The 22,867-nt window shown below is 43.3% G+C and overlaps 3 protein-coding genes across 5 annotated transcripts in view; 2 read left to right on the top strand and 1 right to left on the bottom strand.

The window, feature by feature from the left end:
* The window catches only part of ARHGAP45 (Rho GTPase activating protein 45), a 67,531-nt gene extending 66,604 nt beyond the window's left edge, over positions 1-927 (top strand). For both annotated transcript variants that reach the window (XM_018559539.1, XM_018559540.1), the window contains one exon: positions 455-927. In XM_018559539.1, coding sequence (XP_018415041.1) covers positions 455-792 — 338 coding nt within the window. In that variant the 3' untranslated portion in view covers positions 793-927. The remainder of the gene's footprint in view (positions 1-454) is intronic.
* Positions 928-1,556: 629 nt separating this feature from the next.
* The window catches only part of POLR2E (RNA polymerase II subunit E), a 29,210-nt gene continuing 7,899 nt past the window's right edge, over positions 1,557-22,867 (bottom strand). The window contains exons 2-8 of one of the 2 annotated variants that reach the window (XM_018559517.1): positions 15,427-15,505; positions 14,204-14,378; positions 10,614-10,729; positions 9,808-9,888; positions 6,312-6,370; positions 4,065-4,143; positions 1,557-1,805 (exon numbers count right to left, since the gene is read on the bottom strand). In XM_018559517.1, the coding sequence (XP_018415019.1) occupies positions 1,740-1,805; positions 4,065-4,143; positions 6,312-6,370; positions 9,808-9,888; positions 10,614-10,729; positions 14,204-14,378; positions 15,427-15,483 (633 nt within the window). In that variant the 5' untranslated portion in view covers positions 15,484-15,505 and the 3' untranslated portion in view covers positions 1,557-1,739. Of the gene's footprint in view, positions 1,806-4,064; positions 4,144-6,311; positions 6,371-9,807; positions 9,889-10,613; positions 10,730-14,203; positions 14,379-15,426; positions 15,515-22,867 lie in introns of those variants that run through there. The other variant, XM_018559516.1, reaches the window with a different exon arrangement.
* Positions 19,573-22,867, top strand: part of LOC108789487 — a 17,912-nt gene continuing 14,617 nt past the window's right edge. Inside the window, exons 1-2 of the mRNA XM_018559512.1 lie at positions 19,573-19,644; positions 20,304-20,592. Coding sequence (XP_018415014.1) covers positions 19,574-19,644; positions 20,304-20,592 — 360 coding nt within the window. The 5' untranslated portion in view covers position 19,573. The remainder of the gene's footprint in view (positions 19,645-20,303; positions 20,593-22,867) is intronic.

Below are 22,867 nucleotides of genomic sequence, written 5' to 3' on the forward strand. Positions count from 1 at the left end.
GGATTGCCTTTAGACCACAGGGAGTGTTGAATCAATGACAAATTGATTTTCCAAAAGCAATACCATCACAGGTGACAGTGATGAAACCAGATTGCAATGTTGCCCATTCACTACCTGTGATAGTTTAGCCATGCCAGGGAATGTTTGATTAGGTAAAAGAATAAAAAAACTAAAGTTTTTAAAGGAACCCTGTACTAAGAAGAAACTGCCATTGCTGACGGCTTTTTTTTTTGATAAAGCTAATTGCCTGGCTATTAGTGTATGCTGATCCAATCGCTTCAATACCTACTGAGTTGCAGACCTCAAACAAGTATGAAGACCAGGAGTTGTGACTACATTGTGACTTTCCTGCTCTGCATGCTTGTATGCCAGGCAAGTAGCACCTGCAGGAGAGTAATGGCAGCCACCATATTTTTCATTGCAGGTTTCCAGTAATGAATTATTTTTGTTTCAGAGTCAGTTGGATCAGTGGATTCAGATTCTGAATCAGATGGTGGAGAAGACTTGCCCAGGCAATGGGAAACCAATGCTCAACTTTCAAAAGAGGTCGGTGAGACTGGCACCGATGATATCCCCTTCATTGGAACCGATGTACAGTCCGAGTCAGAAGAAGACAATGCTAAAAGTCAAGATCTGGCAGGAAGCAACACAAATCAGTCTAACAATGTGCTAATGACTGCTCAAGTTATGAGGACCCCTTTGCATTGCCACCGTCACCTTCCCATCATCCGTTTGTTACAAGGAAGAACCACACTGAGCTCTTCATCCGGCCGCTATCCCCAGTTTGTATAGGGCACTAAATTCTGTCTTATGTGCCTTGCAGCCCAGTTATCTAAATAATCTAGGAGGGATTTAAGGGACTCGGTTACAAAGCAAACCACCTCTAATGGGAGGCAGCCTTTCCAACGCTTGCAGCATTCTAGTTCCAGGGCACTGGCTTGGTGAATTAAAATAAAATTGCTCTGCCACAGAAATAGTATACAGCTTGAGACAAGGACATTCTGCTTCCTTTGGGACAGAGGTCCTTTTTTAAAAGGTCTAACTACCGCCAAAATGTTCTAGCAGTAAATTGAATGGGGAAGGGACAGAGCCTTTTGGCTGGAGTTGGGCTTGACACCTAATGGGCACTTTTCTTTAGAAGCAGCTTTCAGCTTTGTGTGTACAGAATACACATGAACATCGTGTAACCTCACCATGAATGGTACAAGAAAACAGACTTAAGCTCTGCAACCATAGTCGTGCAGAGACTTTACAAAAGATTGTGCATATAATTATTAAGCTTGTGTGTGTCTGGTATTATGTGTACTGGCTTGAAATAAAGTCACTTTTTCTAAAAAGAACGGTTTTCAAAGCACATTTATTTGCTTTCCATTCTTGGGTACTAGGCATGAAAACCACTTTATAAAAGCTAAATGTTACCTGCCCCATTTACAAAACAAATCATGATAAATACAAAAGTATACTCCTAATTTTGTCATTGCATCAGAGTATTTGATAAAGTTAATTCCCCCCAATATAAAAACAGAGGGGTCTGCTGAAAGAATGCCTTACAGAAGCACGGTCATTGATTCTGAATAGACGCAAGGGGCTAAAGTGTTTCATCACACACTTTTCATCATAAGTACGACATGTTCTTGGAGTCTCTTCTGTTGGCTCGCTCTGCTGTGTCTCCATCTAAAAATTCTGCACATCTGCTCAAGAAGTTTCTAGTATTCCAGGGTAAAAAGAAAACTCACACCTCATTGCACTAATCGGTAGGTAATGTAACGACCTGCAGTCTCACTAGGACGAATAATCTTTACCACCTGTGGAAGAGCAGACAACAGTGTTGAAGTGTACAACCACAAAATAGGACGTTTGGCGACAAAACAACAACATTAAATATATATATATATATATATCTGGATTTGTTTTCTCATTTTGTCTCTCATAGTTGAGGTCTACCTATGATGCCAATTACAGGTCTCTCTCATCTTTTTAAGTGGGAGAACTTGCACAATTGGTGGCTGACTAAATACTTTTTTGCCCCACTGTATATATATATATATAGAAAACAACCCTGCCGTCTGCATGCGAATAAACGCATGGGTAGGGCAGTGTGTGTGTGTGTATCCCATTGTGGTAGCTGGTCAGCAACGCTCTAACACACACAATGTGCATTAAGGAGCAAGTTCACTTTCCCAGTTACTTTGGGAAAATGGAATTACCCGCTCACATCTAGCCCCCTCTCCCCCTCTGCTATACTTAAATTTCGGCGAACAGTCCTTCCCTTCTGCCAGTGCAGGTGTACTATCTGTACCCCGTACTGCCATCTAGCGCAGCCCTGTGCTATTGATTTTGAATTCACTCGCCAATTGCGAGCACCCCATTGGTCAGGTGACCATACTGACCAATGAGAAGTGCTTCTTAACGGTTAAATATGGTTTTGGTTACAATTCTTTTTTGTATAACGACAAGTAGATTGGGCCCCCTGCTTTAGCCCTTGGACAAGTCATTTGTTTTTTTTTTTATTTCCACACCCATGGAGATCATTCAGCCCTTCCAGTTCTCATCATGAATTTCAGAATGGTTAACCTTTGTGTTGTATCTGAGTGGGACTAGTTTAGCAACAGACAATAGGCAAGGCTGACACCACTCAATCCACATAGGTCTTAGGAGCCAAGTACATTTCTGGCAGGTCCAACAGGTATTTTCCTGTATTTGCAGGGTATTCAAAAGGGAAACATGGAAACATGTGCATGGCTAAAACATTTATTTTTGGTTTAGAATAGATTAACCTCCCTGGCGGTCTGATTATCTCAGTTTTTTCCACCAAATTTTTACTTTTAAATCTCCCGCCGGTTCCGCCCCTCTGCGACGCGGGCGCTCGCAAGGGACGGAACCCGGAAGACGGATGCCGGCATCGGCCCGAGGACACAGCGGGGACCGTGGACAAGGTAAGAGACGCCACGCTGTAATCCCGAGTGTGGCTCGGAGTTACCACTTTTGGTGCTGAAAAGTAACCTGGAGCCACACTCGGGAATACCGCCAGGGAGGTTAAGGAAGGGTTAGAATACAAATACAAATTTTTTTAGTGTCCGTTTCCCTTTGAGAAGATTTCCCTCAACTGTGGGAAAGCCAACAGGGAGGGATTCCTCTCTTGAACAGTGGTCACAAGAACACATGTTCCCATTAGAAGATTTCCTCCCATATCTTCTTGTGAGAACTGTAAATATTTGGATTTTCCATATTCTTCTGTCTCCGTGACAATGGTCACCAGGAGAAAAAGTCACAGGGACACAAACAAAACATTACCAGGGATTCTAACTCTCCCCTACTGTGGCCAATGGTGTTGTGAAGGCTTTAACAAAGTTTGCAGATGCCTGGTGAAAACTTGCTGTACACACTACTCTTTGTATGAGATGAAACCCATGAGAACAAGGCCGAAGACCCCATTCACACCAAACACAGGTAATCCTGTTGCAACATGGGCAAATCAAACTGAGCATGTACTGAAAACGCAGACAACCTCTGCGGTGTCGGCCTCCATCCATCACATCAAAAAAAAAAAAAAACAGGATGTTTGCCATTCTTGTGTTTCAGATCTCATTTGAGAGCTTTACAGATCACTATGGCTTTCAAACGGAAATATCTGAGCACTTTGAAAAAATGTATTGTGTTTTGCATATATTCATTAGGTTTAGAACTACAAAAAAGAAATCCTTCACTTTGATATTAATATTTCATATTTCCTCAGATTGCGCTCCATGTTTCTATTTACAGTTATAAGACTAAAGCACAAGCTGACATAGCACGCCTCCCTCTCCCACCTGTACAGTTCCCTGCATACTTTCAATTAGCATAGATTCACACAGCAATGTGTAAAGGCTGCCAATAAGGTGTGTGCATGGTACTGTGCATTGTGGGGCGCTGCATTGGCAAGGTGCGTTATGGTGCAACTAAAGAACTCCATGGAAAATGATTAACCCTTGGGGATACCCCATGCACTGCAAGGGTTAAATGCTGGCTCGAAGTTTTGATAAACCCTCACTATTATAGTTTCCTTTCAACAGCACAAAACTTACCTGGCCTCTCTTTAAACCAAAATATCTCGCCACTGGGTCTCCAGCCTGAATGCGAGGGAGTTGGGATTCCCGTAATTTACTGAATACGTGGTTAAGGTAACATGCAGAGACAAGGCAACAGCATGGTTTTCAGCCTTAACATCTATCTAAAAGGCATTTTTTTCCTGTTCGAAGTGGTAAGGGGTTAGAAACTGTCAGGCATTTGTCTGTGCCCTTGCTGGTAATATTCACTTGTGCATGGTCACAAAGACTGAAAATCTAGATATAGAGGTGTCACTGGAAGTACATTTGAGGGAAAATCCTTCTATGGGGGTACTTGTGCCAAGGATTTCTCTTACTTTAAAGCATCCTCTCTCAACCAGGGTGTTGTGTCACCCCGGTGTGCCTTCTGGCTTCCTCAGGGGTACCTCATTTTTTCCTGGCAGTGGGAACAATATGTGAAGGGAGCTCATAATGTAGGGGGGGCCACTCATATGAAAGAGGAACGTCTGATGTCAAAAGTGGGGTCCTGATGTGAAGGGAGATACTGATGGGGCGAACGTGGGGGCCCCGTTTAACCACTTGCTGTCCGGGGCATTTTCTTACATTTGCACACACATGATAAAATATACATTGTTGCCTAGAAAACAGCTTCAGACTCCCAAACAATGATATATGTTCTGAAAGCAGGGCCCTGTTGAATAAAAAAAAAAAAAAAAAAGAAGAAGGAGTTGCAATTTCTTCTGTCGCATGGTATTTGCGCAAACATTTATCAAACCAGTATTTTTAGGAAAAAAATACATTAAATTAAAATTTAGCGCACAAAAACAGAATACCCAATTTTTTGGCAAAATATAAAAGATGGGGTCAGGTCGGGTAAATAGATACCAAACATGTCTAGCCTTAAAATTGCACTCACCCATGAAGCCACAAAAATAGGATTTTGGTACTCACCGTAAAATCCTTTTCGTTCATTGAAGGACACAGGGAACAGATCGGAGATCATGTACTGTAGGGTAATATCGCCACCTGCAGGAGAAGGACGCTAGGCACAAAAAAACTAAAGACCAATCACAGCCTAGGGGCGGCCCCTGCCGGTGGCCAAACCCCCCACCTGCTGACAAGTCTCCAGTTTAGTAACAAGCAGTAAAGGATTACACACCCACATAGAGGGGCGGGCCCTGTGTCCTTCAATGAACGGAGAGAAAAGGATTTTACGGTGAGTACCAAAATCCTATTTTCTCTCCCGTTCATTGAAGGACACAGGGAACAGATCGGAGATCATGTACTGTAGGGACGTCACAGAGCAGTACCAAAAAAGAGGGGTGGGCCAACAGAAACAACAAACCCAACAAGGGGACTAACAAGCCCCCTATGTAATAGCAGATAGGTGCAACAGTTCCTCTTTATGGAGACATCAGGGGTCTTTCAGACCCCTAATGTCACCTAGGGACCACAAAGAAGCTGAAGAAGCAGAGATCTGCTTCACCAGCTTCATCTCCTGGCTCTAAGAGCTGGAGACTGTAAGAGTGACACCGGAAGTCATGTAATACACATCACCGGGTCCAGTGATCGGAGGAGAGATCAGTGGCTGGAAGCCTCTGAATCTGTCTCCGATCATTGCGGGGAGACCCGCTCCCGGGCGCCGCAGGGGGACAGCGGTGCCCGGGGAAGCCAACGGCAGCGCCGCACGGTACAAACGATCTGGCGGCTGTACAGACGTCGGATCGCTTGCACATTAACAGCCATCGCCTGCTGTTAAAAGCGGTACCATGAACACGGCTGCTGCAGCAGCTGTGTTCTTGTTTTAACCACTTTAATGGGCCGCCGTCCAGAGACGTATTTGCGGCCCAGAAGTGGTTAAAAGGGTGCCAAATCTTGAGGCACCCCAGTATAAAATAGCATAGATTTAAAGGATGCCGTGACTGGTGGAAAGGTTGAGAAACGTTGCTATAGAGATCTCACTTTCCGTTGTGTCTGGTGACAAGAAGTAAAGGCGAAATCTCCCAAATAGGACGCATACACTAGATCAAAAAAAGTGGTATGATTTTTAACTATTACCTTCTTTTCAAAACTAAAAAAAGGGCTTTAGATATTATTTTAACTAGGTTAAGTATATTTTAAAATACAATATCCATATATAAATATATATCCAAACAAAGCCGACATCTCCTTCAAAAAAGATATGGACTGAATTTGGATTTTTGAGTTAACACTGAAAAATATATCTCTCGCTCATCTTCCACAATGTAGACCACAAAAGGATACTATCTTGCCAGAAGTTCCGTCACTTCATCTTTAGTCATCACCACATGTTCGGGAACCAGCTGGTGAGGAAAAGGAAAGGAATACGTCAAACACAAACATGACAGGGTTATAAAGATTGTTGAGAAACTGGGAGAGAAAGGGAACACTATTGTGCAAGTGTCAAATGATCAAATGATTCATCCTCAGCATCCTGGTCAGATGATACAAATAGAATATAAATATCCTCTGCTGTGTTATAGTTAAAAGCAAAATAACAATGTGGTAAACAGATGAGAAGAAACTGTGTTGTTGTATATTATGAACATTATTGCAAAGTTACACAGGGTCTGCTCAACTTACTAATAATATCAATAAGGAAAAGTACTCCTAACTCAAGGACTGCTGTGATGTAATGACATTCTGCAATCAGAAATATCACCTCAATCAGCCAGACAAGGTCTCAATCCAGTACACACCCAGACCTATACCTACTGGCAAAAGGTAGACATGACAACACGTTTGCCCAAACATTCATTTATTCCTGTCCCATTGCACTGCCAGACCGGAATTCCATGGTAATATAATGGAGGGTGCTGAATGACATGCAGATGGTGACGCACAAATCAGAATGTAGAAAAAGTAGTCACCCGCACACCTACAGCCAATGCATCAATCCGTCCTTTTATTGACATCAGATACACATGGCATCACAAGCTCAAAGCAACGTTTTGGAACCTAGCATGGTCCCTTAGGTCCAGGGGCCTAAGTGCAGCTGGTGGTACGGGTGTAACTGCACACTGTGTGCTGTTATTTCATTTATTTAGAAAAGTGGATTATAATGGAGGAATATTACACTGTAATGTTGCCTATTATAATCTATTTCTCTAATTAGACAGGGCCGCTGTTCCATCAAAGTTTGTGACTAGGTTGGAATGTGTGACCGGTGATGTGGTCACACATTTCAATGTAATCCCACCCAGTTTTTCCACGGTGGAATGTGTGAATGCCAATAGGTGACGCATTCCAACGCTTTCTCAGCTGTTCCAGGGAAGATCGGCATCGCAAATCGTATGTGCAGGAGAACTGATCTGCCCTGGAACAGATGATCGGTCCTGAAATGTCACTTCTATTCGACTCTGTGAGTGGGGGGGGAATGTGAGCTCGCACTCGCAGAGAACAGACTGGTCTGGTCTCAGCCTTCTCCTGTAGTGGGATCTGAAATGTCACTTCTATTCGACTCTGTGAGTGGGGGGGAATGTGAGCTCGCACTCGCAGAGAACAGACTGGTCTGGTCTCAGCCTTCTCCTGTAGTGGGTGGGGCCTGCTGGGTCCCTCCCACAGCTCTGCTCTCTACACAGGCTATGTGCAGCACAGTGATGATGTCACAGCTACTTTTACAATGCAATAATGGGCTTGCAAAAGGTATTTGGTGCACAATATAAGTGGTCTTATATTCTTTGTTGGCATTGAGGAATATAGCTTAGATTTTCATTAAAGTGACATTAAACCCTCATATTTTTTAACATAAAACAATACTGTAATGTGTGCCTTACTGTAATCCATGGTAGTTTCCCTTCTCTTTGCTGCTCTTCCTTTTAAATCTGTATCTGTTCTCATGCTGGGCAGAACTTCTGTTTTGCAGCAGACTGCCTTGTCTCTGAAATGGATACATGGTGTCTGTGTGTAGGTTCACAACCTGAGCCAGCACTACAGGAAGAGGCACTCAGCTGCAAAGGGAAGTTCTCCCCAAGCATGAGAAGAGATACAGATTTAAAAGGAAGAGCAGCAAAAGAGAAGGGAAACAACCATGGATTACAGTAAGGCGCACATTACAGTATTGGTTTATGTTAAAAAATATGAGGGTTTAATGTCACTTTAAAGTAACCTGTGCATCCACCGCAGTCGCCCCTACCCAAATGTCACTCAATACACAGTATCATCACCCACCACATCACAGTACCCATAACAAACTAAGTAGGCTCTACAATGATTATACAGCTGAAGCAATCATAACCTGGGATCCAGAGGTAATTGTACTTGATAAACATTGTTAATTAAGGTCACAAGCTTTGGGCATCTCCACAGCATATGCATCAAACTTGCTGGTTCCCTCCTAAGCCTAGCGCACATGTGTCAAGCACAAGACCTGCACGCAAAATCCAGCCTGCAAGGCCATTTCATGTGGCCGTCAGACCTCTCCTGCAGCTTTAAATTTTTAAACCAAAGCCGGTGCTGTAAACAGACCCTACCCCCCGTATTAGCTACGGGTTTACCACCCCCCGCAGTCACTGCTGTGGCTGAGACCGGCACGCCTGCTCTGTGACAGGAGATCAAAGGGAGGTCAGTCCTCTGAGCTCCTCCCCGGTCCTGAATGCTGGAAGTGATGTATTTTACATCACTTCCGCATTCAGCTGTCATTCCCAGCTTCAGAAGCTGGGGAGAAGCAGATCTCTGGTTCAGCTTCTCTGGGGGTCCCTAGGTAACATTAGGGGTCTTGGAGACCCCTGATGTCTCCATAAAAGAGGACCTGTCATGTAAATTAGCTATCACATAGGGAGCTTCTTAGTCCCCCATGTCATAGCAATAAAGTTAAGTGTAAAAAGAAAATAAAAGATGAAAAAAAAAAAAGTTTTTTTGTGAGGTTTTCACGGATGTCATATGCAGATCTGCATACAAATAGTAACTACAATATTACAATACATTTTACACTGTATTACATAATGACACTTGCAGATTATCTGTCAGTGTCATTTTACACAGGGGCGAACAAATCACTGAAGTTTGGTGTGGCATGCAGCTCACTGTAATAATACATTGTATGTAACAAAATGACACCACACTGACTGGATAGTAAGCAGGGGCTTACTATCCCAGTGTGATCCATGAACAGGGGGGAATTTATCAAAATCTGGAACAGTTGCTCATAGTAACCAACCAGCTTCTCACTCAGTTAAGCTTTGAAAGTTAAAGATAAAAGCTGATTGGTTACTATGGGCAACTGCTCCAGATTCTGTCTGCTCTGCTTTTGAGTTTATTCATTCTGCAATAAAGCTTGCCAGCAATGTTTCACTCTAGGTGTATAATTCCACTTTAAATATGAGCATTCTATATTAAATACAATCAAAAGCATCCCATACCCAGGAAGGTTATATGGTTATTTTTCCTTTAGTGCTTGTCTATTCTCTAAAAGCTCTATAATCAGACAGTGTATTGGTAATCCCTTGTGCCATATGTCACAAGATACTACAGCCATGACACAAAGCAGGAAGGATATTAACCCCTTCATGACTGAGGCCCTTTTTTCCATTTTTGCACCCATGTTATATTAAACACCTGTCAGACTATTCAGGAATGGAGAAATTGTTCCAAACTTTTTCATGTAAGCATGATAAAAGGTACAGAAAAAGCATAACTCAATGTAGTATTAACCTAAATGCACATTATCATTACCTCAAACGTGAATAGAAAAAGAGAAAGCGTATAAGAGCATCATCAATATCATCAACATGCCACTCACCTCATGTTCTGTAATGTTAATCAGAAGCTCCTGCTGCAGAAACTGTTCCAAGATGTATTTAGGAGCCATGTCCACCAATGACTACAAAATAACAAATAATACATGAAAAAAAACTAAGGCAAGACACAAATGACAGATTACTGACCTAACACTATCCACTCTCACACAATGAGTGCCCTTACCCATCTGTGTCTGACACATGCATAATCCAGAAGTGGGAAACACTCTGACGGATCTGACCAGAACTATGTATGAGCAAATCTCAAAGATTAGTTTTCACAAACCAGACCTCAAGCGGGCATATAAGTTTGTAGCATCAAATGAAAAATGAAGGACTGTACACCTTAAGCAAACTTACTGTTGAACTGCGTTGAGTTAAGACGGCAGACATTAATGGAAAAATATTGACAAAAAATTAAATCTATGATGCTGTGTTAAAGAAGATCATTTACAAATACTCTTCTGTCCATATGCCACCTGCTTTTGTACCCGTTTCCCTCATCATAAAACCTCTGCAGTGCAGCTACAAGGAGCTCTGGCCTATTTGTTCTACCTCTTGTAGTGTTTTATAATGGCAATCGATATCTATAGATTATTGCTTATTGATCACAAGGCTATGAACACAAAAGGCACAGGCATAAAACAGTCTGGACTAAAGCCACAAGAAGGTATCAGAGCACTTGGTTTCATTGCATACTACAGACACATAAGGAGTGACTATATTCTTTATCTTGTGTTACAGGAAACCTATAGGTTTTTTAAAATTATAAATAGTCTTTAATACTCTCAGCAGTGAGGATCGTTACCTGCTTGGCAGATGGTGTCATTCCTTGCTGCACCACTATGATGGCTCTGGTAATGTTTTCCTCCTGCATCCTCTGACAGTACATTTTTATGGTCTTTATGCCAACCTTTGGCTCCTCTGAAAATCAAGAATAATAGGAATCTATAGCAATTTTCATTTTTTAAGATATGTTTTCAGCGTATAGAAGAACATCAGAAAATGTGTGCATGTTCATAAGCAAGTTAGTATAGGTTTCTTACTTGTTTCTGGACAGACAATATATACGCAGGACATGCATTATTTGGTCAATAGTGCCATCTCAATAGAACTAATTATAGAGGGAGACAGCATTAACTGATAACAGAGCTGGAGGATATAAAGGCAGAGACCATTGGGAGAAGAGGCAGAGGGAGGCTCCCATGGACTACAAAGAAAGAAAGAGGAAACAGAATGGTGGCGGAACCTGTACTTGGGGGTTAGGCAATGGCTAACCATGAAATGCTGGGAGAGGTAGAGAAGGTAGAGCAGTAGTTGGCAGAGGGGGAAAGAGGGAGAAGTCATAGCATGAGCCAATCAAATGTAATGGAGGGTAAGAGAAAGTCCATAATTACGGAAGGGAGAATACAGATGGCAGACCTTGATCAGGATGAAAGTTAAACAAAAAGTTCAGGAGGAATGAATTGGCAAAAGACAGGAGGTAAGTGTGAAGGGATCATGGACATGGGATAGAAAGTACTGCATCTGATACAATCATGGATCACTGGGGGAATAGTTAAAACTGGGCATGGTTAGGGGGCAGAGAAGCTGGTAAAGCAAGAGCCAACCATGACAGGGGAGAAAGGAGACAGAGTTAGAACAGAGTGTTGATTAGAGATGGAGGGGACAGAGTAGTGACATCTGATTGTGTTCACTGTCAGAGAATATAATATGCAGGGGAGGGTGGAGAAGAGAAAGCAGTGCATACAGTCGGGAAATGCTTCCAAAGATACTACATTGTGGACACTGCCAAGGCATGGTGGGAACATGGTTACTGATTGATAAAAAAAAGAAATGTATCCACCCCAGGGACTGAGCACTACTGAGTGAACAGTGTGTGAACTGGGACCTATCCCTGCTACAGTGTAAAGCCCTGAGCGGACTCACAAGGAAAATGCACACATGGTAAGCAGCATTACATTGGGATTCTCACAGATGATGTTTACCCTCAGCTACTGCCAGCTTAATGTAAACCTGTGCCTTGCCTATGCAGGGACAAACCAACAGGTTCACTAAATTCCCCCCTACCAAGCCTTATATGCTTGCCTTCCATTTCCCTTCCTTGCCCTTCCGCTAAGCTGCCGAGATTAAAAGGAAAGCCCTGTATTAGGCCAGATTTACATATTTGTGGTGCGTTACTGCACACAAGTTAACGTGTTATGCCACACATCAATGTGTGTTGCAGTATGGCAAACCTGTACTCCTCCAAAGTGCACCACTATTCACATCTGTGCATTGTGGTGCACTACGCCTGTGGCTTTAAAAACACACTGCACAACGGTTTACAACAAAAAATACACTTTCTGCACAATTATTAGGCAAGTGAGTATTTTGACCAAATCACCATTTGTAGGCATATTGTCCTAACTCCAACCTGAAGGCTTATTGGATTTAAGCATATCAGGAGATGTGTAATGAGCAGGGTGTGGCCTTAGGAGACCAACACCCAATATCAAGTTGTGCATAATAATTAGGCAGCTTCTTTTCCTCGGGCAAAGTGGGCCAAAAGAGATTTAACGGACTCTGAACAGTCACAAATTTTAAAAAGTCCTTCAGAGGGATGCAGCACTCTTGAAATTGCTACAATATTGGGGCATCATCACAGAACCATCAAACTTTTTGCTGCAAATAGTTAACAGGGTCGCAAGAAAACGTGTTGAAAAAAAAAAGACGCAAATTAACTGCCAAAGATTTGAGAAGAATCAAACGTGAAGCTACCAGGAACCCATTATCCTCCAGTGCTGTCATATTCCAGAACTGCAGCTTACCTGGAGTGTCCAGAAGTACAAGGTGTTCAGTGCTCACAAACATGGCCAAGGTAAGGAAGGCTGAAACCCAACCACCACTGAACAAGACACATATGTTGAAACATCAAGACTGGGCCAAGAAATATCTGAAGACAGATTTTTCAAAGGTTTTATGGACTGATGAGATGAGTGACTCTTGACGGACCAGATGGATGGGCCCCTGGCTGGATAAGTAACGGGCACAGAGCTCCACTTCGACTCAGACACCAAGGTGGAGGTGGGGTACTGGTATTAATATAGATGAACTAGTTGGACCTTTTCGGGTTGAAGATGGACTCAAAATCAACTCCCAAACCTACTGCCAGTTTTTAGAAGACAATATCTGCAAGCAGTGGTACAGGAAAAAGTCTGCATCTTTCAAGAAGGCCATGATATTTATGCAGGACAATGCTCCATCGCATGCATCTAAGTACTCCACTGTGTGGCTAGCCAGTAAAGGCCTTAAAGATGAAATACTAATGACATGGCCCCCTTCCTCACCTGACCTAAACCCTATTGAGAACTTGTGGGCCCTTCTTAAATGGGAATTTTACGGTGAAGGAAAACAGTATACCTCTCTGAACAGTCTCTGGGAGGCTATGGTTGCTGCTGCACAAAAAGTTTATCGTCAACAGATAAAGAAACTGACAGACCCCATGGATGGAAGGCTGATGACTCTTATTGAAAAGAAGGGGGGGGCCATAGTGGTCACTGATTTTGTTTTTGAAAATGTCGGAAATGTTTGAGTTGTTTGTTTATTATTCTCACATGAAAATAAACAAGTGAGATGGGAAAAGGTTTGTTTTATATTTAGTTGCATAATAATCCTGCACACTAATAGTTGCCCAATAACTGTGCACACCCAAATATTCAGGTTTGAGGTTTATTAACATTTTGGATTGACCGAGAGCACTGTAGGTGTTCAATAATGGAATGAATCCTCACAAATACAACTTGCCTAATAATTGTGCACACAGTGTATGTGAATGGGCCTTTGCTATGAGTAGCTGGAGTCATACTTACACAAGGCTATTGATCCCCTGTATGATAATATTGATTAGCCCAGCATTGTCACATAGGGCGAGTCACATGCTCCTCCATAACTGAAAGGTATTTTCTTCATCTTTCAATGGTGAATAGACAGTGGGGAGTGAAGAAGGGTAAGTACATGCTGCTGGGGAGGTTCTGAATGTGCAAAGCATAGGTTGGTATAGGTAGTCATTTAAGAAGTCATCTGTGCACCACTTGCTTCAGGCTGCACTCAGCCCCCTACCCCCTGTTTTTAGGTTTACTGAGCTCTAAAAGGCAGCAGCCCTGCTATGTGCACATATGCTTAGCTTATTTGCCAAGCACAGCGCAATGCACCTTAAATCGTACCAAATGCAGTTAGATCTCAGACAGTATCTTGATTGGCCATCTACGCCTGCCCCAAATGTAGTACCCAGCCCATTGTACCTACATAGGCATTGTGGCCAGCTCCTAGAGTTTGGGAAAAATTGTTCAAGCCAGCATTATACCTTCCCTTTATGAAATATTACTCAATGGTAATACACATTACACACACACTTACCAGGAAAGAATACAAACATCTGATCAGTTGGATCATCATTGTGTGCGACCAACACAGTGAGATCCGTTCGCCGGGGCCGACCCTCACTGGGCTTATCACCAAACTGTGCCTTAAACTCATCCAAAGTCTGATCCAACTCATCTTGTGTCACTAGATATCCACGGTCATGGCATAACTGACGCAGGAGGAGAAGAGAAAAAATCGTATGTTACATTTCAATGCATTCAACAATAAACTGACATATACAATAACACCTTAGTGCCACTTTTTTGGTGGCATGGAACTTAAAGGTCCTGCACTACATAGTGACGAGAACCATGGGGACGGCTTCCCTGCTAATCGGGAAGCCGGGTGGCGAGTGGCTACCTCTGTAAAGCATATAAGTGAGTAAAATTCTAGTGCCACAGACAAGGGTCTCCTTACCATCTTGTCTTGATGTGTATTGTAACTGTAATGTCTTGCTTGTATTGTACGGCACTGCGCAAAATGTTGGCGCTATTTAAATCCTGTCTAATAATAACTTCCATTGCAATAAATATACCCATACATGTGTATGCTTGTACATGTATTTATATGCAGAAATTACTGACCTCAGATGCAGATTTTTCAGACCTGAACGCAGCACATTTACTGATCTTTACATACTGTGCGCATGGGACCATAGAACAAAAAAAATAACTGCATTCAAATCCGTGAAAAAAACAAAAACAAAACCAGGGACTGATAAAAAAAAATGCTACATTATTGTGGCCATGTACCCGTTTGGAAATCTCCCTTCACTTCCTGTCTGTCTCCAGACACAACAGGAATTTAGAGGAAATCTCTCAAAGGGGAATTCCCCACTTAGATAGCTGAGATACCCCCATTAGGTTTCCCCCTACCCCATGCTCTGGGGACAACTGTAACGGTTGGATTTCCCCTCACTTTTTCTGGGTGACAATAGTTATAAATAGAGAGGTGAATCACCCTAGTGGAGACACAGCCAGTAACAAAAACCTAACAATGGGGTCTAATTCTTCCACACCCTATCCAAAACGAAATAAAAGAACATTTTGCCTTTACATACACTTTACACAGCCAAACACATGCCATCCAGACTGCTGAAGACTGAGGCGATCGGTGTTCCTGTACTCCCTCCTCACACATGCGTGTATATTACCAGCATCTCGTTGAACACATTATACTACATAGACCAGCACACTTGTCCTAGTCCTAAAACTCACCTGCATGATGGTCTTCCGGATCTTCCATAGCCGATAAGTCTCCTCTTCATCATCCATCTTCACAACAACACGCTGCCTACTACACCGCAAGGACGCAAGCTGAGCTGCCCACGCACTGCCTGTTCATGAAAAAGGACCCTCTGCGTTTAGCTGTCCTGTGTACTGCCTGATGCTTCGGCGCTCGAAAATGGTTTAGCAGCTTCTTCAGAGTTTTTCCCGAATGGCACAAATGCGGTGACCCACAGTCATAAGGAATTTAATGTACTGAACCACATAACGGATTTTTCATTAAATGTGTTAATAGGGTAAGTAGCATCTCATTGACGGTAAGAAATGTCGCCGATAATGGATGCCGTCCGCCATGTTGCTGGTAGGCATATTCTCCTAAAACGGATGTACTTGCAAGAGTTCCGTGTTGCAATATTGGGTATACTCTGCAATATAGAAGAGGGTATTAATGTCGGTTTTATTAGGTTGACACGTATTCTTAAGGTGCATCTAAACCACAAAACAAACATTTCATATATTGCAGCTTACCAGTTCTTAGATGTGCTGGCTGCATTAGTTTACTTTCTTTTTAAGGTTTTTCACTTTATTTTTATCTGGTGATCCTACATTTCCTGTCCTAGGGTGACAACTCTCACTCACTGTATCTTTGGAGGAGCAGCGTTGTCACCCCAGGCTGCTCCCTTGAGTTGGACCAAAAACACCTCCTACTCTCCTCATCTTCATTTCATTGGGAGAAGGTGCTGTGTAGTTTACATTGGGTCAATCTGAAATATTGTTTGATATTCCATTTCGGTGTACAAGAAGTTACAAGACGAAATGTACAATTGCGATGTCACACTCCTTACCAGAGGTCCCCAGTACAAGATGGTGGTGGGTTAGGGTTGCCACTAGGGTTGCCACCTGTCCAGGATTCACCCGGACAGTCTGGGTTTTGAATGCTGTGTCCGGGTTTCATGGCAGCTGAAACCCGGACAAATGATGTCAGGCAGACAGGGGCAACCAAAATTAAGATAGGGGCTAATGGCCCCCCACTAAAAATAGTATTGACAGTGATATTTACATGAGAATGGGTGACTCTATGTACATATGAATAAGCCATAATTCACTCCCCCCAAAAAAAATTTCAGTGTGTCACTAGAGTGTTCGGGTTTCGCTGGAAGAAAAGGTGGCAACCCTAGTTGCCACCTGTCCAGGATTCACCTGGACAGTTCGGGTTTTGAATGCTGTGTTCGGGTTTCATGGCAGCAGAAACCCAGACACATGATGCCAGGCAGACAGGGGCAACCAAAATTAAGATAGGGGCTACTGGCCCCCCACTGAAGATAGTCTCAACTGTGATATTTACATATGAATAAGCCACCACTCATTCTCCCAAAATAAATGTCTACACGTCGCTTGAGTGTTCGGGTTTCGCTTGCAGAAAAGGTGGCAACTCTAGGGTGGGTGCTTGTATTGACTGCGGATGTTGCCGCCAGACAATGTTAGTAGATGTCGCACACCGGAAGGATTTGAAATCCAAAGTGATCGTTTATTAAAATGTCATCAGAACAAGCGCTTTCGGGTCGTGTTCATCAGGCTCAGCAATGACGATTTTTGACCTGCGCAGCCCCAAAGCGTTTGTTCTGATGACATAATGTTTTAATAAATGATCACTTTGGATTTCTAATCCTTCTGGTGTGCTGGTGACATCTATCTACTAACAAGAAGTTCCAAGAACACTGGAATTCTGGCAGGACCATCAGATCTTTTCTGTACTTGCTGAAAATGGTCCTAGTCTGAAACAGAAAACGAATGCAGCCGCCACACCTAAGGATTGCTAATCGGCAATACAGTACATATTCATTCTTGGGTTTAAATTGCATTTGAGTGCAGCAGCCTATAGAATCCAGTTGATTCCTGATCTGATTACTGTGAGTATTAATACAATATAAATAGTATTCACACCTTTAAAGGCCTGTGCATGACATAGTGTTGTGCTAAACGTGTGTACCATCTGCTATTACACAGTGTTCCCCAACACCTCTCCTGGTGGAGCTGCAATGTGCCATACTGCAATACCATGTGTTGCGTTGCAAAAAAAAGTAGTGTATGCATTACATTTATCACTGCAACGCACAAAATTGCAGTACCGTGCCCTCCACTGCAACGCACGGCTGCCAGGAGGTGCTTGGCAACTGACATTTGCAGACTGAGATATCAGCAATGAGGTAAAGAAGTCCTCAAGGGCCCCTTCACATTTTTTTTTGTGTGTTTTTGTTGCATTCTGAATGAGTGGCACCACAATGCAGTACACAAAGTGATGTGTGTTTACATGCATTGTAGTAATGCACAGCAAAAATGTGCGTTACCACAGTCAAGACGGCTTTAATGCCCAACTCCAGGGGAAAGTAAGGTTTTCCCTTGCAGTGGGGCTGTCCTCGCACTGCAAGGGTTAACAGCTTGTTTATGGCCAAGGGCCAGGAAAATGCTGTTTTACTTACCTGATCCTTGCTCCCCCCTACCGCCCGGTGCTCTCCTATTCTCTGATCCAGCTGTGGACGGTCCCTTAGCGTCCTTACTTACAATGCAGGACTATGGAGCTTGCATTGTACTTGGAAGATGTCTGCAGTCTTTAGACCTCTGGAGCCGAAGGCAGAAGAGGGACTGGTCTTGGAGTCCGAAGGGAGCTGGCAGGAGTGGGGATCAGGTAAGTACACAGCTTTTACCCCCCTCCCCATGCGTAAATAAACAGTTTACCCTTGCATTGGCGGGAAACTTTTAATTTTCCTGAAGTTGTGCTTTAAGGTCCTAATAATAATTGTACGTTATGCAAAATAAAATGCAATCATTAGTAGATTATTTCCTATGTGGCTGGCTCACATACTGTATACACTTTGTAGATTACTGTGTTATTGGGGAAACTTTAAGGGCCCATCTACACCTATGCATGTGAATTATCACACATACTGCAATGCACATACATGGGTGGGAATATGCCCTGTAGTAGGGGTAGCTAAACTCTGTCCCTCCAGCAAAAGAGAACCTGTTGCTTTTCTCATGTTTACTTTGAAATGAACAGTGTACCCCTGTTCTAATGTATATTTTGATAGGAGAAGACAAACTCTGATCCTCAGGCATGACTCCAAAACGCAAATGCATTGTGGCTTCACGTCAGCTGGAGGGCTGGAGTTTGTCTACCTCTGCAGGTTCCCCCACCCTTCTCATTGTAAGCCATATAACTAAATACATACCATCAGCCACTCTCCGGAGATCGTTGTGTGGTCCTGCCCAGCTTTTGCATAAAGAAGTTCCAACTGTTTGCTAAGCCTTCTGTGCATGTGCGCCACTAACTTTATTCATTCCTATGGCCCCAGGCATGGAAATTAACAGGTGTGTATATGCAGTAGGCTCAGCACACTGCCTGGAGTTATTTTGCGCAAAGGCCATATGACGCTGGGGGGGGGGGCATAGTGAAGTTGTGCGGAGTTCCCCTATAAAGCTGAACTCCGGGCACAAACATTTTAAATCAAACATTTAAATCCACTTTGTGTGCACATAATGTATTTGTAAACCCAAAATCACTATATAAAAGTATTAGTGACATCATCTCTGTGCTGTACATAACCTGTGCAGAGAAGAGCTGAAGGAGGGGGCCAACAGCCCCACCCAGTGCAGGTCGCCTGCAGAAAACTATAGAAAGGGGCTGATACAAGACCCGTTACCCTGCACAAGGAGAAAAAGCAGCAGTGACACTGGTCTTTATTACAGCGGCAAAGTTTCACACAGGATTACTGCTCAGATCTGGAAAAAATACACAAAGCACACCAAGTAAGAATACACATGACTCTTGTATTTAGATAATATTTGTTTATCCTGGACATCAGCTTTAAAACTATTACAGTGAAGTTGTCTTTAAAGCCTAACGCAAACACAATTTTTTTTTTCAGTGTTAGAGTGAAATGAGTTACATTTTCTTTTAGGTTTTTATTTCAGGCTTGGTAAAAATGTCCCTGTATAGTAAATGCAAAAAAATGATTAGACATATGTTTAAGGTCCTGTTTTGTAAATGTATCTCATACTGTACTATTAGTTCATACAGTGTGCCTGATTAACATGGAAGTGACTTTTTGTATTTCTTAGGCTATATACTACAAACAGTATGCCGATGACATGCGTGGCATATGGCTGCAATAATCACTTTGTCAGAGGATGCGGGAAACAATTTTTCCGGTAAACAGATTCGTTTATATGTATGTTATAGTTATGCAAAACCAGAACAAAAAGCTGGTAAGGATGGGTAGCTCCACTGCAAGGGTTAATCAAAGTTTTACCCAGAGTTCTTCTTTAAGGCCTTGTTCACACCGAAAAGCGGTGCGTTCCAGAGTGGTAGCTGCTGGAACGCACACCGCAATCGCTCACAAAACTTCCCCCTGCATTCTGGGGCGGGAGGGGGCATGGCGGTACATTGAATTTAATGGCACCGCTTCCACACCCCCCCGCCCGTACCCGTAGTGTGATCGGACACATGGCAAAACTTTGCCTGCGTTCCGTTCTACTGCAAACAATAGGGCTTGCTCTATTTTTTGCATTTGCAGTGGAACGGAACGCAGGCAAAGTTTTGCCATGTGTCCGATCACACTACGGGTACGGGCGGGGGGGTGTGGAAGCGGTGCCACTGAATTCAATGCACCGCCATGGCCCCTCCCGCCCCAGAATGCAGGGGGAAGATCGTGGTGCGTTCCTGCACCTACCACTTTGGAACGCACCACTTTCGGTGTGAACAAGCCCTAAACATATTGGCACCTATCCATAAACAAAATATCAGGTTTAAGTGCGCTGACCCATGAGAACAGATTATAGATACAGTATTCTTGTAAAAATTCTTACAGGTTTCCAATGAAAGATCCCCAACGGCTGTCCATGTGGGTCACAGCAATCCGACGTAAAAACTGGAAGCCTTCTGCATCCAGCAGAATCTGCAGTGATCATTTTACTGACAAAGATTACATGTTGCGTCCGGGGGCAATGGTGCCGCGGCTACGGCTCGACGCAGCGCCTTCCGTTTTCAGTGGATTTCCCAAGCATTTAAAAGATCGGCTAGAGAGGAAGAAAAGCAAGAAAACCGAAGAACAAGTAGTTGTGATTTGTAATCACATGGAGACCCAAAATGAAGACAAGGTAAATGATTTTATGCTGTGCTAACTGTATCAGAAAGAGCGATGCAAGATTATATTTGAATCTAAATGTTACACATAGCATGGTGTACTGTAATGGCACTGGCAGACTTTTCTTTAAAGAAGAACTATGAGGTGAGTGCTTTTCACTCACCTCATAGTTCTAGCCGACCTGTGACAATGAGACTGTCACAGGTCGGCTCAGTAGATCGGGAAGTGAGCGAACACATACCGGCGTTCGCTCACTTCTCGATCCTGTCACGGCTCTCTGCCTTGACAGGGAAGAGGCTGGATTCCCCCCTCCCAGCTCTATATAGGCAGAGCCAGCTGTCAGTCACGCAGCTGGGCGGATCCAGACATAATTGTCGGGATCCGCTTCAGCTGCGGCGTCTTAGTATACCGCGAGCAGCAGCTCGTGGTATACTGCGGCGTCTCAGTATACCGCGAGTTACAGCTCGCGGTATACTGAGCCTAGGGTGACGGGAGGACGCTAGTTTGTGTCCTCCCATTACCCTAAGGAGAACTATGGGGAAAAGCCTTAACCCCATAGTTCTCCTTTAAAGTAACAACAAACACACCTTTAGAAATGTGTAGTAATGACAATCTACAAACACATACTTCTAGATAATTGACGGCTTTGCATGCATACCTTATTTCTCTTTTCTTCCCCCGTCTTCTGACAGTGGTCATGTTTACTAAGGGCAGATTACTAGCTCTACATTAACTGCCTGAAAAGCTGGCACATGTGACTAGACATGTGACCATGCACATCATCTCAGGGGAGGGAAATGTCTTTCCAAATGAGACAAGGCAATCCCAGGATGCATTGCTTTGGCAAACTGAAGTAATTTTGCCCTTTCAAAGCAGGAAGTGAATGCTCTGCAAGTATAAGTATTTCAGAATCACATCATTTTACACCTGACATGTATATGTCATTATTAATCATCATACAAAGAGGGATGCATTGGTACAATTCTGATTTTTGAGTGTAAAGGTCCGCTTTAATGATGTAGAGAGCAATGTAATAAGGTGCAGTTAAATGTAATGGGAAACATCTGTCTTAGTCTGTCTGTACAAAACTGCTGACATGTACTTGATTGCTATTTTTGTTAAAGCTCAACTCTAGGCACAAAAACTTTCATTTAACCTCCCTGGCGGTATGATTATTTTTTTCTTTCCTTTATTGCTCTATCTGTTTTTCTTTTTTTTCTAACTTTTAAACTTCCCGCCGGTTCCGCCACCCTGTGACGCAGGCGCTCGCATAGGACGGAACCCGGAAGACGGATGCCGGCATCGGCCGGAGGACACAGCGGGGATCGCGGACAAGATAAGAGATGCGACCCTGTATTCCCGAGTGTGCCTCGGGGTTACCGCTCATGGTACAGAAAATTAACCCCGAGCCACACTTGGGAATACCGCCAGGGAGGTTAAATGTATTCGCCTATAACCACAAGGCATAGAAATACACTTTGTGCGCCCTAAACCCAGATCACATCCACCTCTAATTTTCTCCATAACATAGAGGGGAGATATTCTGTAGTTCACAGACAGAACTGAGAACAATGCTAACTGATAACAATAAGCAGAGTTTCCAGCTTCCAGCACGGAAAGTTATCAGCTCACATGATTTCTGGCAGGATTAACAGGCCTTTTTTTTTTTTTGCACTTATGGAACAGATATAACTAAACACTTTCAGACCAAAGGGGAGAAAAAAAGCAGTAAGGTTTACATACAGTAGTATTTACAGCACACCTTGCACTGAAATCCAATGTCTGTTTATCACATCCTGGCCCAACCTACCATGTACAAATGATGCATGATATCTAAAAAAAAGGGACACTTGGAGGGACATTTCACCTGGTTTTTACACTAGAGAGGGTGACATCACAATCCTTTAGGCAGAGAAGGAAATGTATCAAACCTGAAGCAGACAGAATCTGGAGCAGTTCCCCATAGTAATTAATCACCTTCCCTCTTCAGTTTGTTCAGTTAAGCTTTGAAAATAAAAACTAGAAGCTGATTGGTTGCCATGGGCAGCAGCTTCAGACTCTGTCTGCCCCAGTTTTGATACATTCCCAAAATTGATTTTGGTTTACAAAGATTTTTATTGAGGAAAAAACCCAGAAGAACATCAAAACTTAAACACAGTCAGCAGGCCAGGGGCGGCAGAGTGCAGAGGGGCGGCAGCCGTGACCTTGTGGGGAAGTTGCGGGCGCCGGTGTAAGGTGTCCCGGCGGCGGACCGTAGTGTGTGGCCGCCGTCCAATCACGACGGGGCG

This window comes from Nanorana parkeri, unplaced genomic scaffold (genome assembly GCF_000935625.1).
Source record: "Nanorana parkeri isolate BGI_ZX_2015 unplaced genomic scaffold, ASM93562v1 scaffold401, whole genome shotgun sequence".
Lineage (NCBI taxonomy): Eukaryota > Metazoa > Chordata > Amphibia > Anura > Dicroglossidae > Nanorana > Nanorana parkeri.